At 48.3% G+C, this 24000-nt stretch overlaps 1 protein-coding gene across 3 annotated transcripts in view; it reads left to right on the top strand.

The window, feature by feature from the left end:
• Positions 1-24000, top strand: part of znf536 (zinc finger protein 536) — a 202873-nt gene that overhangs the window by 126869 nt on the left and 52004 nt on the right. For all 3 annotated transcript variants that reach the window (XM_080885953.1, XM_080885952.1, XM_080885954.1), the window contains 2 exons: positions 4626-4784; positions 12252-14000. In XM_080885953.1, coding sequence (XP_080742079.1) covers positions 4626-4784; positions 12252-14000 — 1908 coding nt within the window. The remainder of the gene's footprint in view (positions 1-4625; positions 4785-12251; positions 14001-24000) is intronic.

Genomic DNA, 24000 nt, shown 5'->3' on the forward strand with positions numbered 1-24000 from the left:
TGTGTGTGTGTGCTGAGTGTGTGTGTGTGTGTGTGTGCTGAGTGTGTGTGTGTGTGTGTGTGTGTGCTGAGTGTGTGTGTGTGTGTGTGTGTGTGCTGAGTGTGTGTGTGTGCGCGCTGAGTGTGTGTGTGTGTGCGCTGAGTGTGTGTGTGTGTGCGCGCTGAGTGTGTGTGTGTGTGCGCTGAGTGTGTGTGTGTGTGTGTGTGTGTGTGTGTGTGTGTGTGTGTGTGCGCACTAAGTGTGTGTGTGTGTGTGTGTGTGTGTGTGTGTGTGTGTGCGCTGAGTGTGTGTGTGTGTGTGTGTGTGTGTGTGTGTGTGCGCTGAGTGTGTGTGTGTGTGTGTGTGTGTGTGTGTGTGCTGAGTGTGTGTGTGTGTGTGTGTGTGTGCGCTGAGTGTGTGTGTGTGTGTGTGTGTGTGTGTGTGTGTGCGCTGAGTGTGTGTGTGTGTGTGTGTGTGTGCGCTGAGTGTGTGTGTGTGTGCGCTGAGTGTGTGTGTGTGTGTGTGTGTGTGTGTGTGTGTGTGTGCGCTGAGTGTGTGTGTGTGTGTGTGTGCGCTGAGTGTGTGTGTGTGTGTGTGTGTGTGTGTGTGTGTGTGTGTGCGCTGAGTGTGTGTGTGTGTGTGTGTGTGTGCGCTGAGTGTGTGTGTGTGTGTGTGTGTGTGTGTGTGCGCACTAAGTGTGTGTGCGCTGAGTGTGTGTGTGTGTGTGTGTGTGTGTGTGCGCTGAGTGTGTGTGCGCTGAGTGTGTGTGTGTGTGTGTGTGTGTGTGTGTGCACTAAGTGTGTGTGCGCTGAGTGTGTGTGTGTGTGCGCTGAGTGTGTGTGTGTGTGCGCTGAGTGTGTGTGTGGGGTCTGGTGTTTTTCCTGCTTCTAATCTGTGTTTTGGATTTTTTAATTTTAGCCCCATCTGGGGTGGGCAGGTGGGCCAGTGTCTGCTACACGATGCCGGGAGTCTTTGCCAAAAAGGGATCTGTACAGTAGACCACTCAAAATATGTTTATGAGTACGGCTACAGTATGGTGCAGACCGAGTGCTGGGGGGGGTTTATATAATTATTTCCTCTTTCCAGGATGGCACACGTAACAGGGAGGGTGCAGCTGATGGAGAAAATTATAATTCCACCTGAAATCACGAAACCATAGGAACAGATTTCACGTCCCAGCTCAACAGACAGAAGACAAACCCCGGCCCCCTCCCCTCCCCCTCCGTAAAAGAAGCCTTGATAACTCGAGCGGGGGGGCGGGGATTGTTTTTTGCCTCAGGGCGATGAAGTGTCTGTGTCCATGTGGACAAACTGAAGATTTTTCCTCCATTAAAGGGAGAAAAGTGGACGTGTGCAGGCCAGAGGCCAGCTCGTCAGGCTGATGTCACACCTACTGCACCTCTGCTGCGTCAGGCGCAGGAACAGGAGGGTTTGGCTTCAGCAGCTGCCGCCGGGCTGCTGTGACATCATAAAGCTGCTTCCCTGTTGGGTCGTTCCCTCTCAGATCGAGTCACCTCGGGGCTTCTGCTCCCACGTGTTATAAGTCTGAACATATACATGATACACATGTCTGTCATATAAGGAGCGCTGTGCAAACTTCATATACCAAAAACACTTTTGGTTGTTGTTGGAAACTGAAATCTGAGGTTTGAACCCTGAAGCCTAAAGCTGTGACGGCTCCTTATCGCGCTGCTGTTACGCTAAAATAAGCTGTCTGGCTTTTTTCATGTGGTGCTTTAATTATGACTGAGAAATTATTTTTTAACATATGTGCCAGTCTGATAAATCTTACATATAAAAAGAGGCGTTGCAACTTTAACATGTGCACATTTTTGTACATAAAAATAAGAGCAGCAAACGAAAGCGAAGATGAAGCTAAAGCACGGTCGTGCAGACGGCGACTTTTTCTCCAGCGCTTCACGTTTTTTTTTTTCCTGAGGTCGGGCGGGTTCAGCGGAGCAGGACGAGGCGTCGCTTTCATGTTTTTCCACTCTGAGCTGAAATTTTGCTGAAACACATCCGAGCCTTCGAATCCAGGAGTCCATAAATCGGTGAAAGATTACACACACGTGCGAGCGCCCGGAGGCGGCGGTTGGTGCGATTCGTGAACACGTCCCCGAAACGTGCACGTCTAACCCATCGAAACTCTGACATGTGAGGCTTTTATAAACCGTCTTGTCGTGCGTTGGAATTCAGGACGTGAAAAGTAAAAGCTCAAACTGAACAGAACGATTATTTTCCATCTCCATCTGAAAGTCTGAACGATCGTGGCGCCTCATTCCTCTCACGTGTGAGCGCAGGAAGCATTAAATCCTGTGTGTGTGAAAGCTGACTCAGCAGGGAGCATTAAATAAAATACAAAAACATATATTTATAGTCATCCTCTGTTGTATTTGAGTAGATGTCGACTTTTCGGGGAGTTTTTCTGTGTGGAAATGAAATAATTTCCACGAAACAAACAAAGTGGTGCCTGAAATAATTCCGCTCAATGCTGTAAATTTCCTGCAGATGTTCTTTTAGTTCTCCACAGATTCGATTGGACTCGTCGGTGCTGCAGAAGTTAAACATCTGCCTCTCGGCCCTCGCCCTGCCCCCCTCTCCTCTTACTGTACGCTGAATGAAACCGTCCCGCCGTGCAGAGCGGCGATGACGGCGTATTGTCCCTCACAGACTTACATTTAGGTCGCCTTTCACTTCCTGCTGTGATAAATAGGCTTCAGCCTGATAGCGGCGAGGCTGGATGGACTCGTGTGTTTAGTGTCAGTGTGGAAGAGGACTTGCTGACTTGGGTCTTTCCATTCTGTAAACCTTATTTGACTCCCCGACAGAGGAGGAGGAGGGGGGGGGGAGCCGCAGAAAAGAAAAGATTAGGCTCCTGTTAGCGACTGCTCCTCATTGTGCTCCCGTGGGTGCCTCCGTGGGTTTGATTCTTCCTCTTTCTTTCTGCCCCCCCGCCTTCCCCCGCACACACGCCCAATCGTGTGCGGCACAGAAAATAAATAACACTTACTTTCTGCTGAATGGCGAACAGTTCAGCGTTGGTCTAGGCCATGTTAGCCTGCCCGTACACAAAGGCGCCACCGGACCCGGCATGATCCGCCGCGTCCTGTGAAACGTCGGGTTCGAGCTTTGACGAGCGGATTCATGAGGCAAAGCTGCCGGAGGACGTCCGCGGACGTCTTTCCGGGCTGTTACAGAGACCAGATCTGCTGGTGCGAGCGCAACAGACGTCCCAACGGTTCACAGCTGTCTCAGTTTCAGGTTAATTCACTGTGTGTCCTGCTGAAGATCGTCAGAGCCTGAGGGCGTGTGTGTGGATGAAGTTCCACCTGCGTGGTTGTTCGTGAGGCCAGAGTCAGATCCCTCTCTGAGGCACCGCAGGAAGCTCTTTGACTGTTAGTCAGAGCTTTGCCGTCACCATGAGAGCACAAAGAAAACATCAAATGCTGTTTTGCACATAAACTATATAAAAATTAAATGAACTGCACTATATTTGTTAATGAGTGGAGATATTTTTCTCATTTTAGTTTTTTATTTCTTTCATTTTTATTATTGTGAAACACAATAAATGAATTTAGGCCAGTGTCCTTATTTTGAGCACGTGCAGGGATTCATGAGATGTTTTAAAGAAGACATTTGAACGAATGTAATGCTGCTGATTGTTTGAGTGTGTATTTAAATACTGAGCATATTTAAGTTCTAAAGTGTGATGGAAGCCCGCAGAGATCAGATGAATGAGTCCTGCAGCCGTCCCGTAATTAAAGAAAACATAAAAAAAGCTCCAGAACAAAAGCAGGAAATGAATTTGGGCGTTTTGCTGTGAGATCTCGCGTTGAACCTCCCGCACGGCGACGTCCACCAAATTGTGCAGAACCAGAAAGGATATTTTTAATTTTACAGCTTCCAGATATTTATCAAGTATCTGTTGTATATTTTTCTCTGATGCGTTTCTTCTCCCGGCCTTTAAACACGGCAAATCAGCGCGGCGAGGCCGGCGTGTGCAGCGTGACGCCGACACCCTCACCTCAGATTATGCTGCTGTCAACACATTCCCAGGTTGTCGTCACTCATCTTTAGATTTGCGTTCGGGGGGTGATCGCGTTGATAACAGACTGCTGTTGCACTAAACTGTGCATCATCGTTTTTTTGGCGTGCGGAGGAAGTGGCGGAGGGCGGGGTCAAAACTGTTATCACCCTATCATATCTCTGACAGCTACCTGTCAAAATCGGGTCGCAGCAAGAGATGCGAGGATATCCTGCGATGCTGACGAAGCCAAACGCGGCCCTCTCCCTCTTTTCTTCTGTCTCAGTTTGCATTGTTAATTCTCACTGCACTCCAGCATTAGCTTAACGCGAGCGACGACAGCAGCCAGGATAAAAAAAGAAAAACAGGAGGAGGTTATGGGGGGGTGTTTCTGAAGAAAGCTTATGAACTGTCAGCGTTCTGTCAGGAGGAAAACAGCGCGGTCCGTGAACTCGTTTGATGCGTTTGACTTTGTGTGGCGTTCGCACACCGAGCGCAGGAAACGAGGGACAAAGAGGAAGAATGTGTTGTGTTATGATGTGATGTGTGCAGGGCTGGCACTCAACACGCCTTCCATTTGTCTTCCCCTCCTCGTGTGTGTGTGTGTGTGTGTGTGCTCCAGATGTTGGCGAGGACTTGGTGAAGACAGCGGGGAGCATCCAGCCGCCTCTGCCCCAGCATCGAGAGCGCTCCCTGGGCTCATCCTCCAAGGACTGCCCTTACTGCGGCAAGTCCTTCCGCACCTCCCATCACCTGAAGGTCCACCTGCGGATACACACAGGTCAGTGCCTCCACCCTCCACCCACCCGCACACCCCCCGCCTGCTCTGCGTCTCTGCAGCTATGAAACATTTATTGGACTTCATGCAAAATTTACTTCAGCGCTTGTTCTGACATTTCTTCTGGGCTCAGGCTGACATATTGGTTTGTGAATATCGGCTCGCTGGAGTCAGTCTCCCTCTGTGATGGAGAGGACGCAGATCCATCGATAATCTATCAGTTTGAACATCGATGCGGGAAGAAGACAAAGAAAGAAAGGAACAGAGTACAGGCCGTCACAAACCCAGTCATCCCAGTTCAGCAGTGTCAGGTCTAGCAGGCCTGCCTCGGTCCTAATCTGTCTCTGTCCGTGGGATCTAATCCCAGAGGCTCCGTGTTATCAGCTGCTGGATTTGAGCACGTTTCCTTCAGACTCACATAAATCCAAATTAAGGAAACTGCTGGCGAGCGTGCACTTCCTCTCAGTGTCCCTCATTTAGGCTTAAGGCCATTGTTATTCCACTTTTTTTCCTGCTCATCATTTCATTGAGCTCTAATTAACACAACAAGGGTTCAGTGTCCTCCAATGACATCACTCAGAGGGCAATTTCACACTCTCTAACTCTCAATAACTTTCGAGGCAAAACAAAGCCGGCCTGTCCACCGTTCGCAGGGATGTTCGTGAGACCGTGTGTCGAATAGATTTAGCTTTATGTTTCGGGCGGGTGTGCTAACCCTCGGAGCGGCGCCGTCCCCCCGGTTGTTTTCGGTCAGAGTAATGATGTGGACCGTGGACAGGAGCCAGGGCGCTAACCCTCTGCGAGGTACGAACGCCCCACTGACTATCCAGGTTAAAGTCACATTCAGACTGTGCAGAGGACACCTTACCACAAGGACACCTGGCTAAAGTTTCTCAGGTGTTTCCTGCCTCTCAGCTCCTCAGCTTCCAAACACTGTGGACAGCTCAGCGTTATTATTCACCCGAGGTCTTCCAAACGAGAGTCCTCTCTGGACCACTTTGGCTATCCACGCAAGCATAATCCCACATAAAGAAGAGCGAGATCGATCGTAGTAATAAAGACCTCCTATGAAAAACTGCGAGTTGTTCCTGTGACTGATGCTGCCGGAACAAAGCTGCTTTATGCCATGTTGTTCTGCTAATTCAGCATTACAGCATTAACCCTTAAGCTCACTTGGGTCCCCAGAACACGGTAATAACTCCACGTCAGTCACACGCCATCCTCCCCTGCATCCTGCGTGACGGACCAAACACGAGCGTCCTGCTTTATTGGGTCAGACCTGAAACCGGCGAGTTCACTGAGGACACAGGATGTGCTTTTTCTCACAGGCTTCTATCCAATCAGACTTCATGGGAGTCGCCCCCTGCTGGACAGCAGAGAGAATGCAAGCTTCAGACTCACTTTTCAGACCTGACGATGCATCAGACTCTTATACAGTCCTCTGACTTACTGCGTGAACTGAGCAGATATCTGATCGAATGCTTTTACTGTCAGACTGCAGTAGCTCTGAAAATATCACGACTTCCATGCCTTTACTGACTTTTTACGGGTGGTCGGACTGCGACGCTTTAAGGTCTCTAAACACAACCAGGTCACCTCGAGGCCAACCTCCCCTCCACTTGCTGCTGCTTCTGTGTTACCTGCTGCTGAGAGACCTGAGTTATGTCTGCTTTGAGTAGAGTAGTAATGATCCCCGTGAGGCCCGTATTTTATCGCAGAGGAAGCAGAGCCCTCGGCCGGTCTGACTGAATCCACAGTACGTTTTATTTTCGTCCTTTCGTATCTCAAACAGACAGTAAAATTAAAGGCCTCGCTTGGAGCCTCCACCTGGGGACAAATGTGAGAAGGGTTAGCGGGGATGTTGTCTTTTTTGGGTGGAATGTATCCTTGGACGCGTGCCCGTCGAGCTTAGACGCAACGCGGGGAGAAAAAGAGCTAGATGCATCCCCAACATGTGGCCTTTAAATCACTCCTATAACCTAATCGTACCAGCTCCGCTGTGACATCCTGATTACATCCACGAGATGACTTTTACAGCGGCTAAAGATCCTCTCTGCGCTCTGGTGACAATGCGGGCAGATTCACAGCTGACAGGCGAGCTCTCCTCCGTCTAATGTAATGTGAGTGACACAATGGAGTTGCTTACCGAGCCTGGTCGAGGCAGCATTATGCGACGCAACGCAGAGATTAATGAGCGACTAACACCAGCTTGAAAGGAATGAAGTGAATTTAAATTTCTCCAAAAGTTAAAGAGCTAATGTTACAGTATTAATTTCCTCTTGAACAGTGAGTGGGAAAATATCCATTATCAAAATTAACCACAGTTTTCTAGGTAGCTAACATTGTGCGGCTGTGGCACTACAGTGTGGGGCCAGAGCTAATGAACACACTGCAGAGGGTGATATTTCATTATACAAATTAATGCTCACATTTTAATGGGAAAGTCACATAATGAATCTAGGCTTCAGTGACAGCAATTAGAGGCCCAGATTGTCCCCTTCTGGACAAGGCACTATTTAGCAGTAAGCAGCTGTGTGTAAAAAATAAAAAGGTCCTCGCTCTTGACAATAGCCACACATAACTTCAGGCAGGGCCACATAACCAATAAGAGTCCCGGCTCACCTATAAATGAGCAGAGGGAGGAGGAGGAGAGACAGGACTCGCCTGTGTCACTTAACCTTAACCTAACCTTGTAATCAGGATGAATCAGGAGGGACCTGTGATCTCCGTCTCCATTCCTCTCGTTCCCCTGAGCCCTCGTCTTCCTCTTCCTTCTATCTCTCATACATTTTCTTTTGTCGCTGCATTTCCTGCCTCTGTCGAGCAGGAACTTCACAGCAACGGCTCTTCTTGAAGGGGGAATTAAAGAGGAGTGGGACAGTTTTGGAATTTCCTGCCGCAAATTTTAGAATTTAGCCCAACGTGTGAAACATTTCTGTAATACTGACCATGTCGTCTGTTTGAGGTCGTATCCTATCCCAGTGAGCCTCTTTACCCTTTCTCTGGTAACATCGTGATGTTTGGGTCTGCACCTTTCATCACAGAATAAGCATTTATAAAACTGTATTTCCTGTTCGTCATCATCATCATCATCAACTTTATTTATAAAGCACTTTAAAACAACCACAGCTGACACAAAGTGCTGTACATTGGAACTGTAAAATAAAATTACATGAGATATAAATAAAAATCAAATAAAAGAAGAGTGAAATCATTAATTAAATAACTACGTCATCCAATAAGAGTTCATTTTCTAAGGGTTTAAATCCGTACACGCAGCTGCCGAACAACTGTTAGCAACGAGCACACAGGAAGAACTGTTTTCCCAGTAACCCAACCTTGTGATGTGACATGGGTGGTGCAAACACCTGAGCACTGGCCAGTGTGAGCTTTGGAAGCTCCAGCCATTTCCAGTCAACACTGGTTCTCGCGTTCCACCCTAACTACAACCCTGATTACCCCCATGTATCAGGGTTATGTACACTAACTACAACCCTGATTACCACCGTGCCCACTAACTAACTAAACCTGATACCACCATGTAAACTACTATAGCCCCGACACCCTCATGTATCAGGTACACTATAACTCTGAATACCACTGGCCACTGTAACCGTTAGCCTGATTACCCTGACAAGACTAACTTTAACCCTGATTACCGCAGCCAGAGTAACGATCATTTTCCAACACAGTATGCTCTCACATGAATAAAAGTTAAAAGAAAAAAACGTTCACATTTGAAAGTCGGAGGGAGGTCTTTAACCCAGTTCAAACTGGTTCTGTTGCATCATATTTCATCAGTGGTTTATGAAAAATGAGAGCTGTGATAATGTTTAAATATAAACACAAAACAGCTTCCTTTGAGGCTTAGCCACTATTTGTGTCACATATGAATCTTCTTTCTAATTAATCTAATACGGTTCAGGTAAACTGTCGAGATGTTAGAAATATAAAATTATTTCTTTGGTAACAAGACCTGCAGTATTTTTGTTCAGATTTCTAAAATGTTTTCTGTGTTTATGGAAAACAGCACAGATATTTGTTTTTAACCACGTGTGTTTTCAGAGGTGTGGACTGCACTGATGTGGTAAACCTCAGTGTTTAGCTCCACAGTTAACGCACTGCATTAAGAAATATTTGAAAAAGCAAACAACAACAAAGCTGCAGTTTATGGAAAACAGCCAGATCCTTTTTAAAGCACGTATGTGTGAATAGTTTTCAAGTTTAAATCTTTTTTTATTATTCTGATCGTGTTAGCCGACTAAACCTTATCAATGTTTACCACGAATGTACTTTGTGCTCCTCAGATTTGACGAAAACTGCGGTTTGTTTTGTAATTACACAGTTTCAGTAATTTCATCTTTTTTGAATTATGTGTCTGGTTGACACAAAAAAAATCAGTAAAAATATTGTAAAATATACCATTAAAAAAACAAAAACAAACGTAATTTCCTGTGAAAAATTCTTATTTTGCTGTATTTTTTAACCACACATTGAATAATCTTCCATCTTTACGGGAACTTTGGTCTAAAAACAGAGAATATACTGGCAAAAAAATTACCAGTTCAGTTTCTGTTTTTTTACCCAGTGATGCTGTTTGTGCTCTCTCTGGGATTTCTGGAGTTACTAAAGTGACGGTCTGTGCTGCCACTTCATATCTGACCCGCTGTATAACCATCAGATATATTTAAAACAGCTCCGTGTGTTTTTCAGTCCCTCAAACATCTCAACCGCTGGTTTTTACATTTATTTCCATCCTCGAAGCCAAATGGAAATTCATCTTCCAGTATGTCATATCTATTAAACCATTTTAATTGCCCCTCTGTACAGGGCTGGGGTATTTATCTTTACTTGTTTCTATGGTGCTGTCATAATTCACACGAAGCCAGATGAAATCCGTGCAGCAACATGAAGTGCAAACACGCTGTGGAGGACCTCAGGAAGAGGAGGAGGATTTATAAGCGCAGAGGTTGTGTCGAGTGAAGGGTCTGCTTCTTATCGTTCACCTCCGTCAAGGTCAGCGTGTCCACAGCGGCTCAACAAAGAGCAGACAGACAGCAGCGAAAAGTTTACCGTTCTATTTTTAACTCCTGCAATTTCCTGGTTTTGTGGCGGCAGCGATCTGTCATGTGGCTGGGAGGTTGTGCTGTTTGCGCTGATATCAATTAAAAGTGGATTAACGGGTACATAATGACCTTTAGCAGTAAATTGTGTGTAATGTTGCAAGGCAGGATACAGTATATTCCCCAGATGTCACACCAGGCCCCTGACGTATGATGGAGCAGATGTCTTAGCCAGTCCAAATGGCCCTCTAAGACACACACACACACAGAGGCTCAGGCTGACATGCATGCATAAACATGTGTTCTCACACATTCCAAATGGCAAACAGACACACACACACGCAGACATGTCGTCTGTCTCACTTGCTCCAGATATTTAAAAATGCTCAGCTTTAATGGAAAAACGGGCACAAAGCGAGCGCTCTCGCAGGGCATCGGCATTCATTTCAGTTTGCCTTCGTCCGTAAACATCAGAGGACGGTGTCAAACACGCAACTGCCTCTGCTTTTCATTCTCATCTTAGATATGCACATTCATCTTTATTTCCCCCCCACGTGAACATTAACAACCTCTTATAAGGAAAGGGAGAAAAAAATCTGATCAGTCTAATTTCTGTCTAATTTGGCTCCTAGAATATCATTTTGTCCAGTTAGAGGAATCGAGAATGATCATTTGCATCAGGGACGTTTCCTTATTAAATCAGCGCCGAGCCTCTGTTCGGCAGCTCACAGGAGAAGCACTTATTGGGTTAAAAGCTCATCTCGTATGGTTTATTTTAAATATACTCTATGCTTCACAGACACTCTGCTGTAAGAGAAAAGATATCAAATCGCTGTCTTTCTGCCTGTAGTCAGGGTTATCTGCAGCTCTGCATGCTCTCTTTTCCCTCCTCTCTGCTCTCTTTAGTATTTCCACCTTCAATTTTCTTTTGTATAGCCTCCTATTCTTTTCTCTGCTGTATCAATATTCTATTGAGTTGCTGTTTGTGGCCCTTTATTTGAGAACTCTGCAGTAGGTCTGCAGATCGCAGAGTCTTTTTCTGGAATGGTGCCCTCTAAATAATGATAAATTACTTGAGCAGTATGCCATTTGCTAATTATATCCATGATTTACTACACAGCCCGACTTAAATCATTCAAACCAGCCTTGCGTAACAATGCCTTTTTTTCCTTTATAAAATGGTTTCCATGTGTATAATCTAAACATTTTATTGGCATATACTGTATAGAGAACATGCATGCAAAACATTTTTTATTTCTTTTCCAGCCGTGCGTGCACAAATACCACTGTGGGAACTTTTATATGTGTATATTGAAAAGGGGGGAAAATCGAGCTTAGCGTTTTTGCCTCTCTGTTCATTGTTTAATGAATCCAAATCTGGCTCCGACTCCAAGCCTATTATAATTGCTCGCAGGATGTGTTCTATTTCAACATCTTTCCAATGGAAGATCCACTTCTGGCAGAATAGTGTTGGTGTTATAGCATTATCAGGAATATTCATGAATATGGATGCGCAGCATAAATAAACATATGTAAATGTTACACAGCAGATTCACCCCCCTTTTGCTGTAGTGTAAATCGCTTTGATCTGTACTGAATCATATTGTTCTTCATCGCGAGGCTTCACCACATCCAGCGTGTGCTTCACATATGTCGCCGGCTTCGTGTTTTTTGCGGCATCCGTATTGTGTGGCGGGGGGCCGCGCGCTGAGCCACGCCTGATGTATGCTCCTCCTGACAAAGTGCAAAAAAAAGGGCGATGTCCGAGAAGCAGCGCCGTCATCGGCAACGGCGCGGGCCAGAACGGAGGCACGATGACCCCGCTGCACGTGCGCGCACGGGAACTCGCCGCGAGCCCGGCCGCAGGCCCGCGCACATCGCATCGAGACACTTCTGTTGTCAGCTGAAAATATTATGTCTTGTAGTGGACTGAAAGCACCATATGGTGAAATGTTTTTATGGTGTTGATATGAGTGATGGCTCACTTGGCGGAGCTGGATCGACCCATATTCAGATGCCTACTCCACACCCCCCACACCCCACCCCCGTCCCAATACACATACATCAAGTGGAGCCGAGCCGACGACTGGAAGAGAAAAGACATGCAAGTGTTGGTTGAATGCACAATCGTCTTCATTATCACTTTGTGTTTCATTCTGTGCTACTTTTTAAAATCTCCTTTTTCAGGAATTAAATACTTCCTCTTCTTTATCGTAGTTAATGAAATGCATGTCTTTTTTGTCACTTCATGTGACCTAATTTTCTTTGTTCAGGGAGGTTACATGACCCTCGGGCCCACATTCCCTGCTCCAATAAATAGATTTTGATATCCAGTCGATGTAATAAGCAGGTTAATTATTCACTGTTTTACTGTTTCTCTCGCTCTCTTTCTTTCCCGCCCTCTCAGGAGAGAAACCCTACCGCTGCCCTCATTGTGACTACGCCGGCACCCAGTCTGCCAGTCTCAAGTACCACCTGGAGCGCCACCACCGCGAACGTCAGAACGGCTCCACCACGTCAGGCTCCTCCTCTGGCCACACCCCTTCTTCTGACCACAAAGAGGATCATGGGAAGACGGGCGGAGGCATCTTTGCCCGACCGGACGTCCTCCGTAATGTTTTCAAAAGCATGCCCCCCAACCTGGACTTCAGAGCAGGGCCGCTGCTGCCGCATCAGTGGGCATCGGCTCCCATCGTGTCCTCTCACAACCGGGATCGTGACTGTGGGGACCGCCGCTTTGACTCCGCCTCTTCAGCTGAGAACACGAAGACTGCCGATGGACCTTCCACCATAGTCTCCGCGGACGGCGCCGCCGCCAGCTTCTCTGACCTAAGCCGGGCTTACCAAAGCATGATGGGAAACGGAGTCCACTTTCAGGGTTCTCTCCAGGCTTTCATGGACAACTTTGTCCTCAGCTCCATGAAGAAGGATGTGAAGGACAGCCAGAGTCCAGCCCAGCTCCAGGCCCAGCGCTACCATGACAACGGCGAGCCCAAAGCCAAGAGGGCCGCCTCCGGGGAGCAGGACAGAGAGGAGAAGCCTGAACCCAAACAAAACTCGGAGCCGGGCAAACCCGGGTCCCAGTACGAACCGCTCGATCTGTCTGTGTCGGTCCGACCCGAGTCTGCATCCGGATCACTCCCTGGCACCTCCGTCACCATTCACGATAACGTGGCGTGGCACGGATGCCTCTTCTGCTCCTTCTCCACTTCCTCATTGGAGCTCATGGCTCTGCACCTCCAGGCCAACCACCTGGGCAAAGCCCCTCTGCAGCACGCCGACGCAGGCAAGGACGCTCACCGAGAGGGTTCTCCGACCACCTCCACCCTTCACTCCTCCAACACCAAGGCCTCGGGCGTGGCCCCGGAGAGAGATGGAGACAGAGATGGAGAAAAAGGCCAGGGAGGCTGGAATAACCACATGGAGCAGCCATATAACCCCTTCCAGAGTGAATTCTACAGAAGGTTTGGCGGCTTGTATGATGGATCCCCAAGAGTCAGTCAGGGCATTCAGGGGTACATAGCCCAAGCAGACCACGGTCTGGACCTGCCCAGCCAGGTCTTCGGAGGGGCCTCTTCAGCCGGCCCTGACCAGATGGGCGACAGGGGCTCCTGTGGAGATGCTGAAGATGACCAAGTTGGATCTGAAGACGAGGCTGGAAAAACCGGCGTGCGCAGCACCAACGAGACCCCATCGACCACACCCAAGAGACGGCAGCAAAACCACTCTGACGAAGACGAGGAGGAGGGAGGAGTGGCTGAAGAAGAGGAGGAAAGAGACGAGGATGGGCAGATGGACGTGGACAGAGAGGAAGAAGGAAGTCCCAAACAGCTCCAAGATGATTCCTCTCTGCCCCTGAGGAGCGGAGCGGCCATGGCGACACCGTCCTCCGCCATGACTCCACTTTCTCTGGTTCCTCCGCCCCAGAACCAGACTCTGCCGCTGGAGAAACAGTGGCAGCAGGGCTTGGGCCTCCTAACCCCCGGAGGTCCACCAGGACTGTTGAAGGCGGAGCAGCAGACCCACCTGGAGCAGCAGATGAACATGCTGTCTGTCCTGAGAGCCTACAGCAACGACAGCCTCCCTGCGTTCAACGGCCTGGGCGGTGGAGCGGGCGGGGCGCCCCCGGGGGGCATGAAGAGGTCGGACGCACCTGGTGAGTGTGTTTAACCCCTCCTGGTTCAGAATATTAAAAGACAGCCACACGAGCAGAAAGCGACCCCAAAAAAGACAAATATGAGCACAAATCCAATTTTCCCACCAGTGCGTGCGCACCAACACCAAACACAGCAGACTAACACGTATACGTTTTTGCCTGACACCCACAAAGGAATCTCAGGCACTCACTAAATGTCTCGAGATTGGCTCTGAAGTGATTTCAGCCTTATTTCAAGCAAGTTTAGAAGCTATCATGCCGGCGACTAGCAACAGATTAATCTTTATTACACGTTTATATTACTGGGAGTGCAGCGCCTCCCTCTCGCTCCCCAGCATGGGGGGAATAACCCTGGATGAGTCAGAGCAGGACCTCAGCTCCCCGTGCCATCTCCTCCACATGTCTCTTAACTATCTTAGCTCTCATAAAGCTGGCTCCCAAAAGCCCATTACTTTATAAGACTCGTCGATCTATGACCCTGTGAAAAATGAACTGTCAACTTTCATGATTCTGCTAAGGTTATAGCCGCTCCTTGAGACTGAAGAAGGAAGTCTTTTTCTCTCACTCTCTCTCCTTTTTTTACAATGCTCCTCTTCTGTTTAGGGCTGGTTGGTACTTCTGAGTGTCTCTATAGGAAGAAAATAAAAGCCAGTGTTGGTGTTGAGCTTTAAAAAACCGGCTTATAGACACGACGGAGATGGATGACTTTGCTCCGCTGCTGTCGGTTTGACTCGGTGTGACCCTCGTAATATTATTAACAATCAGGAATATTTTTCTTTGTTTGGAGAACAAAGGAACGGAACATTTTTCAATCAAACGCAGAGAGAAAATAATATAAAACATAAATAAAATAACAGCTGCTGGTGTTATCTGTGGCAGGACACGGCTCTGAATATCTCGATGCAAGTGTATATGTTTCATTAAAAAGAGAAATGGCTTTGTGAGAGATTGCCCTACATATTGTTTAGTCCAAAATGTGGGCTGGCCCCTCTGCAGCGAGGAATGCTCGACCTTTATAGATAAGGCTTTCTCTGAGGAACAAAGGCCTTTCTTATATGTCCTCGTCTGAGACGGCCATTCATTGTAATTAAAAAAAAACAAGTTATTGTGTGTCCGACTTCCCGGCAGATCTCTGGGATGGCACCGAAGATAGCATAGAGAAGAGTGAAAGACTATAGGGAACATGAGTAACATGGAGACATGTTGTAGTGAATGTGAGCGAGTGAATTGTTGTCCTGAGTGTGACATTACTCCAGGTGATTCTTCGCCTCCCGTCCCGGCTAAAGATGCTCTGACTGAAACATGCACGTAGAGCTGGACGGAGAGCTAAAGTGCAGAGACGTTCGGAGGGCTGGGGAAGCTACAGAGCTGTGCTTCGGCTAATGTGACCACGTGAAAAGTTCATGCTGACCGAGTTCAAAGGCCACTGTTTCAGGATGCGCTGCGATAGTTTCTCGTGCTGTTGTTGTGCAAGTGGAGGAGACAAAACAGACACGCTCGTTTCTGGGTGAAATGCACAGTTGTGTTATATGTCCACTTGTAAAACACTCATGTCTTGTTTGGGGGGGGGAACTGTGGCTGGAAGAGCAGAGCCGCTGTTCCACTGTTGAGGATGAAGGCGGGGGTGGCAAAGACGTCCGAAAAACTCAATTCAGACCTGGCAGAATGTGATTATCTGGAGTGGGTTTGCATTAGGTTTGTATGCAAATACAGCATAAATCATTAATATCGAAATTCTGCCCTGAATGCGCGTGAGCTGTCGCGGGGCACGCGTCGCACGTCTGGAGTGGCCGGCGCTTCATTAGTATGCCCGGAGGAGGAGGGGAAAGGGTTCCGCGTGCTCTGACACGAAACAGATAGAAACGTAGACGGCTGCGTGCACAAGCCACGCCTCCTGAATCGGATTTATCAATAAATGTCATTAAGAGCAGCAGTGGGCCCGAGGTCTCTGCAGTCAGCCGAGGTATCTGGTTACTGAGGTACAGTACGCCGTGTAAAGATTGACATGAACCCGCACCGTTTGCTGTACTGTAGATGTGCTTAACACAATCAATACTTGGCTGCAGTGCAGACCTATCTATAGCCATGCATTATCAAACATGAAGTATTACATTATTCAAACAGTGCTGTACATGCTGCGGCTGCTTGCGAACAATGCTCCTCACATCGTATTACTTACATTACCTCAGCCCCCCCGCCCGCCCACCTCTGCTCCTCTAATATATGACATGTGGACCTGAGAAGGCTGAGACTGACAACCTGAAGAGGAGGAGGTGTTGATAAAAGTGCAGGACTTGGATGAGCACGTTTAGGATTTGAGGAAAGAAAATGGCAGAGCTCAGAGCTGAGCACCTCTTACTGCGGGAGAAGTGTGCTACAGAAGCCGGCGGTTAGTGGATGGAAGTGAAAGCAGAGAGGAGAGTGCTGTGTGTTCTCAATTAGAGCCGTGACTCCCGCTTTCTGAGCGCTCTCACGCCGTGCTTCTCCTCAGAAGTGCTGCGGTTTGTTTGTGTTCGCTGCAGATGGAAACTCAGAGGTTCAGCTCGGCGCGCTCTGAAACTGCCGGCTGTCGGTGAAGGAGCCGCGTGACGTCACCTGAAGTCCAGCCGAGCGGCGTGATGACTGAAACTCTAGCCCCGCCCTGTGTTCGCGCCTGTCTGATTGACAGAACGAGCTGCGTGTAGTTTCAGGAGCGGCCCGTCGGCTCTTCTAATCGTAGGATGTTTGGACATTTGTGATGTCTGGACGTTGCGTTGTTCCCTGCGTGCCGCTGAGCTGCAGTCACCTTATTAGACACGTGCCAGCGAGCGGTGCGGCTGCTCTGGTCCTTTCCACGAGCCAAGTTTCTCTCAGAAGAGACGATGGCTTTCCAAGTGCCTCTTTAGCTCGCTTGGCACCGCGTTACCACCGGCCAGCTTCTCCTGCACACGACTGGGCGGCGCGCTGCTGACATGCCCGGTGAAGCTGAAGCAGGTTTCTTTGCTCCTCAGGTGGTCGGCCTCTGCGCTGGTACATAAATGATTCCAGCACACCAGAACACTGGCATCCGCTGGTCTGAACAACACTGAGATTTGCATCAGACTTTCTAATTGTTGAGACGTCGTGGCAGACGTTTGCCAGGTGGGAGGAGCCAGTCCAGAGCAGGCGCGCCCTCCTGGTCGTATGCAGGTTACTGTCAGAGGTGCCTCCGCCGTGAGTGTCGAGATCACATGCTCACAGCGCGCTGGCACACGGCGAGATGAGCGTGTTCGGTCACGCTCACTGGTGACATCACAGCACACATGCCAAAGACCCCTCGTACATACGTGAGCAACGCCGGCAGCTTTGACGTGGACAAACACTCACAAACATTCACACACACTTCAAACTTTTTGTGATGTAAAATGTGGTAATTGCCAATAATACTGTCCTTATCAGGTGTTTAATGACCAGGATTTGGTTGCTGTTTGTATTTAACACACACACACAGACACACACACGCGTGGAAAGCAGTTCACATTGCTGCTAGACTCCCCTGTGTTCACTAATGAGCCCGACATGTGGCTTACCTGTGTCGCTGCAATTATTCTGTACACTTAAAAGTGAGGCTGAGGGTTCACAGCTGACAGTCCTGGACGGGCAGATGGTGCTTATGAACTCATTTATCAATACTGGGGACACAGGCGGGCTATTGGTCGCTATATTTAATTCATTTTTGCAGTAAAAGTCCAAAGCCGGCCTTTAAAGCCTGTTTCAGGTGCACACACACAATCAGAGGAGCATCTTTGTGTTTCTGTGTTTGCTTCCAGTCTTCAGAGTGCTTCCTAACAGCAGAGGGCATCTATAGCATGGAAACATCTGGATCCTTCCGCTGCTCTTTCTTTAGTGCTCGCTCAGCTCTGAGCCAGAGAATCATTTCACTGGTTCACCATGGGAGCCTCCGGTGGGCGTTTGAGAAACTGCAGCTTCAGTTGTCTCATTATAATCTCCGCTCTGATGCTTAGTTAGAATTTTTGATCTACCTATCCCTTATCTGGGTTTGGGTCGCGGCATGAGCGGACCTCCCTCTCCCCGGCCACCTCCTCCAGCTCACCCGGGGGACACCGAGGTGCTCCCAGCCCAGATATAATCTCTCCAGCGTGTCCTGGGTCTGCCCGGGACTCCGGTTTGAACTATTACCATCTTTAATTTACAGATTTTTCAAAACATTAAAATAAGACCTTTATTTAACAAGAGAATTTACAAAGTGACAATAACACAAGATAAAATTAAAGAGAGGCATCACACAAACAAGAGCCGTGCAGCTGTGCGAGGGTCACAATCAACGCTGTGACATCAGTTAAGCGAATTTCGGGTTCGACTGCTGGAGCAGACGGTCTGCTTAAATCGTTTATTTGTGCCAAATTGAATTGGAGGCTTCTTGTAAACAGTTTAACCCGATTAGAACTTCAACCAGAGTTTGACCACAGTCCGAGTGACTGAACCGCCCTCCTCCCTGCGTTTTCCCACAGTCCGCGATTCTTCCTCCTGTCTGTCTGCCTGTCTGTCTGATTGCTGGAGGGCAGGGGCTCCTGCAGCGATTAAGCCATCTGGAGGCCTGTCTGCCTGCCTGCCTGCTGGTGAGACGCCTCCCCGGGCTCTCATTGTGTGCAGAGATGACAGCTCTGACGGCTGCTGAAGGCGAGGTGCCATTTCCCACGTGCGTCTACATTACCGGTTTAACTTGTGCAGAGGTGCATTATCACCTTGTCACCCAAAAGTGCAAATAGTGTATTTTTCAAAGAGCAATTAAAGGTAATAGCTGCTGTCAGGCTGCACGGATGGGACCTGTTGCGCGCTCTCAGATGTGATAGCTCTAAAAATATTTCCCCCGCTCGTCAGCCGGTCCTCTCCGAGAGCGCTTCCTGCCGGCGGCCGCGCGTTTTTCCTGGAAGTTCAGCGAGCGAGAGGTGGGATGGAGTTGCTCTTGATAAGGAAACAGAGACGAGTGCCGGGTGATCGTAAACTTGCGCGACAATTATTCTCTTCATTATTTTAGAAACAGGACGGGGAACGCAGCGGAGGCAGCGTGGGAGATCGCATTTACACACTCCATCCATACGTGTGTGCCCGCGTGCGTGTTCACGTGCAAACCAGCTGCTTTTATGTGCACTCTGTATCCCCCCCCCCCCCCCCCCCCCCCCCCCAGTAGTGTGCATCGTATTCAATATTGCAAAAGTTGAAACAATGGGTTATAAATTGGCCTTCCAACCCGATATATCTGACATGATCTCTGCTTCCCATCTCGTTAGTTTGCTGTTTGTTTCTTTTCTTCCCTGACTCCTGTAGACTTTGTTCGGTTTGAGTTGCTCCTCTTAAGAATGCAGCGTTGCCTTCCCCAGGCGCCCTGGAGATGTGAAGAGGACGCCTCAGAGGAGTTGTACTCGTAAAGCTCCTCATCCTCGGAGGGAGAGACAGAGAGAGAGAGCACCGGCAGGCAGAGACACACAGGCATAATAACTACACTTACACAGCTAGTCGACACATAATGAGACAATGCAGCAGCAACTTCAAGGAAAAACGCAGATATATAAAAAACAACAGAGAGCGAGGCAGAGGGAGAGGAAAACAGGGGGCTGTGGGGGTAAAAAAATAAAGAAAATCAAGAAACTATGTCAACTTTTATTTCCCGTGTTATTCCACATCAATGGCGGCATGCAGTGATACTAATAAAAACAAAAAGTATACACAGGTACAGACACGCAGGCAGCGAGCTGCCGTGTTTGAAACGCTCTGTGGCAATTAAGGACAAATAACGCGTATTATTTCCCGTCGTGACGAACGATCCTAACCAGCCGCTAAAAAAAACGTCCTGATTTCGACATCAAACGCAAACAAATAAAAACGGCTCCAATAAACAAAAGTTGTGAGACAGACATCGCACAAACCGCGGGGGGAATGAGAATAAGAGCAGCGAGCGCATAAGCCCGCAACATTATAACATTAGCAGTTAGAAAATACACTTAATTCCTCAGCAGAGATGGATATAAACTGCATTGTTGCGTTGCAAATCCCAGCCACCGGATTTAAACTGCTGCATTGTTTTATTAGGGAAATATGGGGGTGGAGGAACAGTGCTTATTCTAATTACAGTGATTTAATCAGGATTAGGGAGGTTACCTGGATGAAGCGAGGGGGCATCTGTGGCAAGGGCACATGCTTTTAGACGGGCCGGGTGCACGCTGGCGGGGCCGCCCCTTATCAACGCTCATCGCCGGCGCTGACTTCAGCCTCCGAAACGATGACTTTCTCTGCCCGTGCACGAGTAAACACTGGCCTGTTTGTTCTCGCCGTCTTTATTCCTTCGCTTTTTTCCCTCCTGCCTGGTTAAACAGCAGGCGGAGGGAATCCATTTTAATCTGATTAATAACTTAGTTGATCACATATAACCCAATTTTCAGTGAGTGCCGTCCTTGTGTGTGCGCGGCCACGCCCACGCTGACCTTTGCGGTCGCCCCGGTAACAATAAGGCACAATAAGCGCCGTTGTTCTGTCGGAAAGCCGGAGAAGCTTTGCTTCATGACCAAAATTTAATGTGGCCCTCTTTGCACAAAAGGCCGGGCCTGCGCAGAGATGGGAACGAGTTTCCCGCCGCATTCACAGAAATATGAATCGGCCTTTTAAAACAGATATGGTTACATATTCGTTTTGAAAGGTACAGTAACGGGCTCAGGCCGCGCTGCCCTCCAACACTGGGGCCTTTGTTCGCTGGCCGGCTAATAACCGCCCCTGATCCTGATCCTCAGCTCTGACTGCTTACGGAAGAATCCCCCCGAACCTCTCTTTGATTACACCGTTATACGAGCTTCATTTTGTCATTTCGATTTCACTCATCGTGTTTAGCGCTGAGAGATTTGTATTCAGGATTGGCAATTACGATTCAAACGCCACAAAGTAAGCCTTGTGAGTTTTAGTGATGACGAGTGAGAGAGGGGGAAATATCCTTCCTTTCTCTGTCTCTGTCTGTCGCACATGCACACAGGAAATATGAATCAAATATTCATGAAGTGGGCTGAGGTTCTCATGCACCCATATGCTTCCTTGTTCAAGCAGCTTGCAGTGGACAGAGGCATCCATCCAGCCTGTAACCCCCCCCCCCACCTATCACCAGAACTGCTGCCATCGCCGCGATCATTAAATAGGTCATCTCGAACATGCACTCCTCCTCTTTCTTCCTGTTTCTTCTTGCTTCCTCCTGTTTTTTCCTGTTTGTTCCTGTTTCCTACTCTCCCCTCCTCTTTCTTCCTTTTCCCTCCTGTTTCCTCCTCTTCCCTTCTATTTCCTCCTCTTCCCTCCTGTTTCCTCCTCTCACTTCCTGTTTCCTCCTCTTCTGCGGCGTCCTCGCTGCCCTCCACCGTGCCCCTCGACTTCCTTCTAATAATCTGTTGTGAGAAAGACGAGTCCTTCGAGCTCTGTGATTCACTGGCCAGGAATCCTTGTAAAATCAGGCCGCCGTGTATTTGCCAGTTTCCAGAAATTGTAAGTACTTTATGGTTTATAGTTTTTTATTATGGAATGAAAAGGGTGCTGTGAGGGGCTGCTCCGGGGGCGGCGAGGGGAAGGAGGGGGGATTAAAACTGAAGGGATTAGCACCATACTTTAAGATAAATCTTTTTTAATGTGAAACCTCATCCCCGTTCATTCTGGGTAACCACTCTTATTAACTGCTGTGCTTTCATGCGGCCTATTTTTTCTTTCGCCGAGCAACTTTTTAAGCAGAGGCTTTTTTTTCCTCTTTTTTGGACACGCCGCTCGCACCGCCGGCTCCACAAACAACCTTTTTAAGCATTTAAACACAGAACAATGGCAAAGCACATAGCTGCACACATTAATGCTTTTGTATCTGGGAGCAAAAAGAGAAAAAAAGGCAGAAGAAAGAGATAAGCAGAGCTTGGCTACGCCGGCCCTCCGTCTTTCCCTCTCTGCCTCTCTCCATCAGCCAATCCCGGCTGATCTGTATGCATCGGGGGCTAAACAGACAAACATCATATTCTCAGTCTCCAGACTCTAATTGACTGAACAGGGATTGGTCACACTTTTAAGAAGCGTTCCATAATGGATTTCCATGTTTGTGTCTCTTTTAACTGGCGGTGCGAGGGGAAGCCATAAATGTTGTCTTTATTACTGAAAACAACAGCCCTCCCTCCATCCTCCTCCGTCTCTCTGTTTCCTCGCCATAAAAGACCATATCAGTGCGACGGCCGGCATTCGTTGCAAGGTCAACTCTGCCGACAGATGACAAACGATCTCAAGATGGCCACATCATCTGTCCCGTAGCTGCCGGCCGAGAGCGCCGCCACCGCGTGCTCGTCTTTATCCCTTCTTTTCACTTTATCATCATGTCGTGGGGGGGCAGAGCGAGGAAAACCAGCCACCTGATATCCACCAATGAGGAGAGTTTTCAGGCCAAAAGGCAAATGAGGATGGGGGCGGGGGCGGAGGGGGGAATCTTTTCAAAAATCGGCACTTATCGTGTTTCTGTATCAGGAAGCAGACTTGGCACGAGCCGGGGATTCAGTATTACGGACAAGCTGCTCATCAGATGGGAGCTGGTTTATTTCTGTGGCCCACCCTCCGCCTCCCCTCCATCCGTCCATCAGTACCTCCCATCCTCCGCCACCCCTCCAGTCTGCTTCTCATCCAAACGTGTCTCATTTCTCCGACCGGACGACTTCTTTCATTTCAACCGTGTGATTGATTTCTCCTGTTTATTGTTTCTTCTTCATCTTCCTCATTATCTGCGTTTGAAGCGCCGCTTAAAACCGCTCGGTTCCTCCTCCAGCGGCGACGGCCACTTTTCACAAAACTCTGACTGCGTTCCTTAATTACGTGACTTCTCTGTAACACGGCCGTCAGCTCGCAGACAGCCGCTCTCGCGTCGTTATTACCTTCCCGTTTGGACGCCGGCTCTCGGCAGGTAGCCGAGCCCCCCCGCCCGCCATCACATCGTCCTCTTCCTCGTGTTCGTCTTCCTCGGTCTGCTCTGCTGTTCTTGGGTAAAAATGGATCTGTGCCATCAGTTTGTCATTTTTAAAACAATAAAAATGTTCTGGTTATGCCCCCCCCCCCCCGCGTCCTCTGACAGTGAACGAGAAGATGAAGCTCTGCTCGTTAACAATCAAATGCTCAGCAGCTTCATGTTAACACGTTTGAAACATTCTGTTTTTGAAACCTTTTCCTCCCGCTGCTTCCCGTCGTCTCCACGGTTACCGTCATAGGGTGTAAATCCAAGCTGCTGACAGGCTAACACCGAGCTAATGGCGCCATTCATTACAGTCCAGCTCCGAGCTCCTGTCTGCCCACAAACCTCACCCCGAGCTTCTGCCTGAGGTTACTTCCTGTTCAATGGGAGTTTTTCCTTCCCACTGTCGCCAGGTGCTCATAGGGTGTCGAGTTTCTCTGTATTATTTCTCTGCCTTACAATGTACAGTTATATACAATATATGACTGAATTAAACTTTAGTTCTTTTTACTGTCAACAAACAATAAAACATTTAATAAAGAATTACATATAAATAAAAATGAGAAATGCAGTGATTTCTGCCTGTCATAGGTCTAAAGAGCGATTACTTTAGAATTGATGTCACAGCTGATATCAGTTTATCACTTCATATACTTATAAAATGATAACTGCAATGTTTTTCTGCAGTAAAGCCGGACGTGGGCCCAGTTTAGCTTCTGTGTAGTCAAGCTAAGCTGGATCCGGGGCCCGTCGCTGCGTCGTCCACTTTTCTGTCTGATAAATCTTCCCCGTCCTTCACACAAAGACAAAAACAAACAAAAACAAGCTGGTCATGTGTGACACAAAGAAAGAGCGTCTCCACCTCGCAAAGCAGGACCCGTCCTAAAATACAGGAGCGAACTGTCAGACTGTCAGAGTTCCTGCAAATGTTTCACAATAAAAGCCTGCATAGAAGAGTTCCTGTGAACCAAAACTGCACAGTAGAGGTCTTTTAATTTGAAAGAGAAGGAATTAAATAAA

This window comes from Rhamphochromis sp. 'chilingali' (genome assembly GCF_963969265.1).
Source record: "Rhamphochromis sp. 'chilingali' genome assembly, chromosome: 6".
NCBI classification, from domain to species: Eukaryota; Metazoa; Chordata; class Actinopteri; order Cichliformes; family Cichlidae; genus Rhamphochromis; species Rhamphochromis sp. 'chilingali'.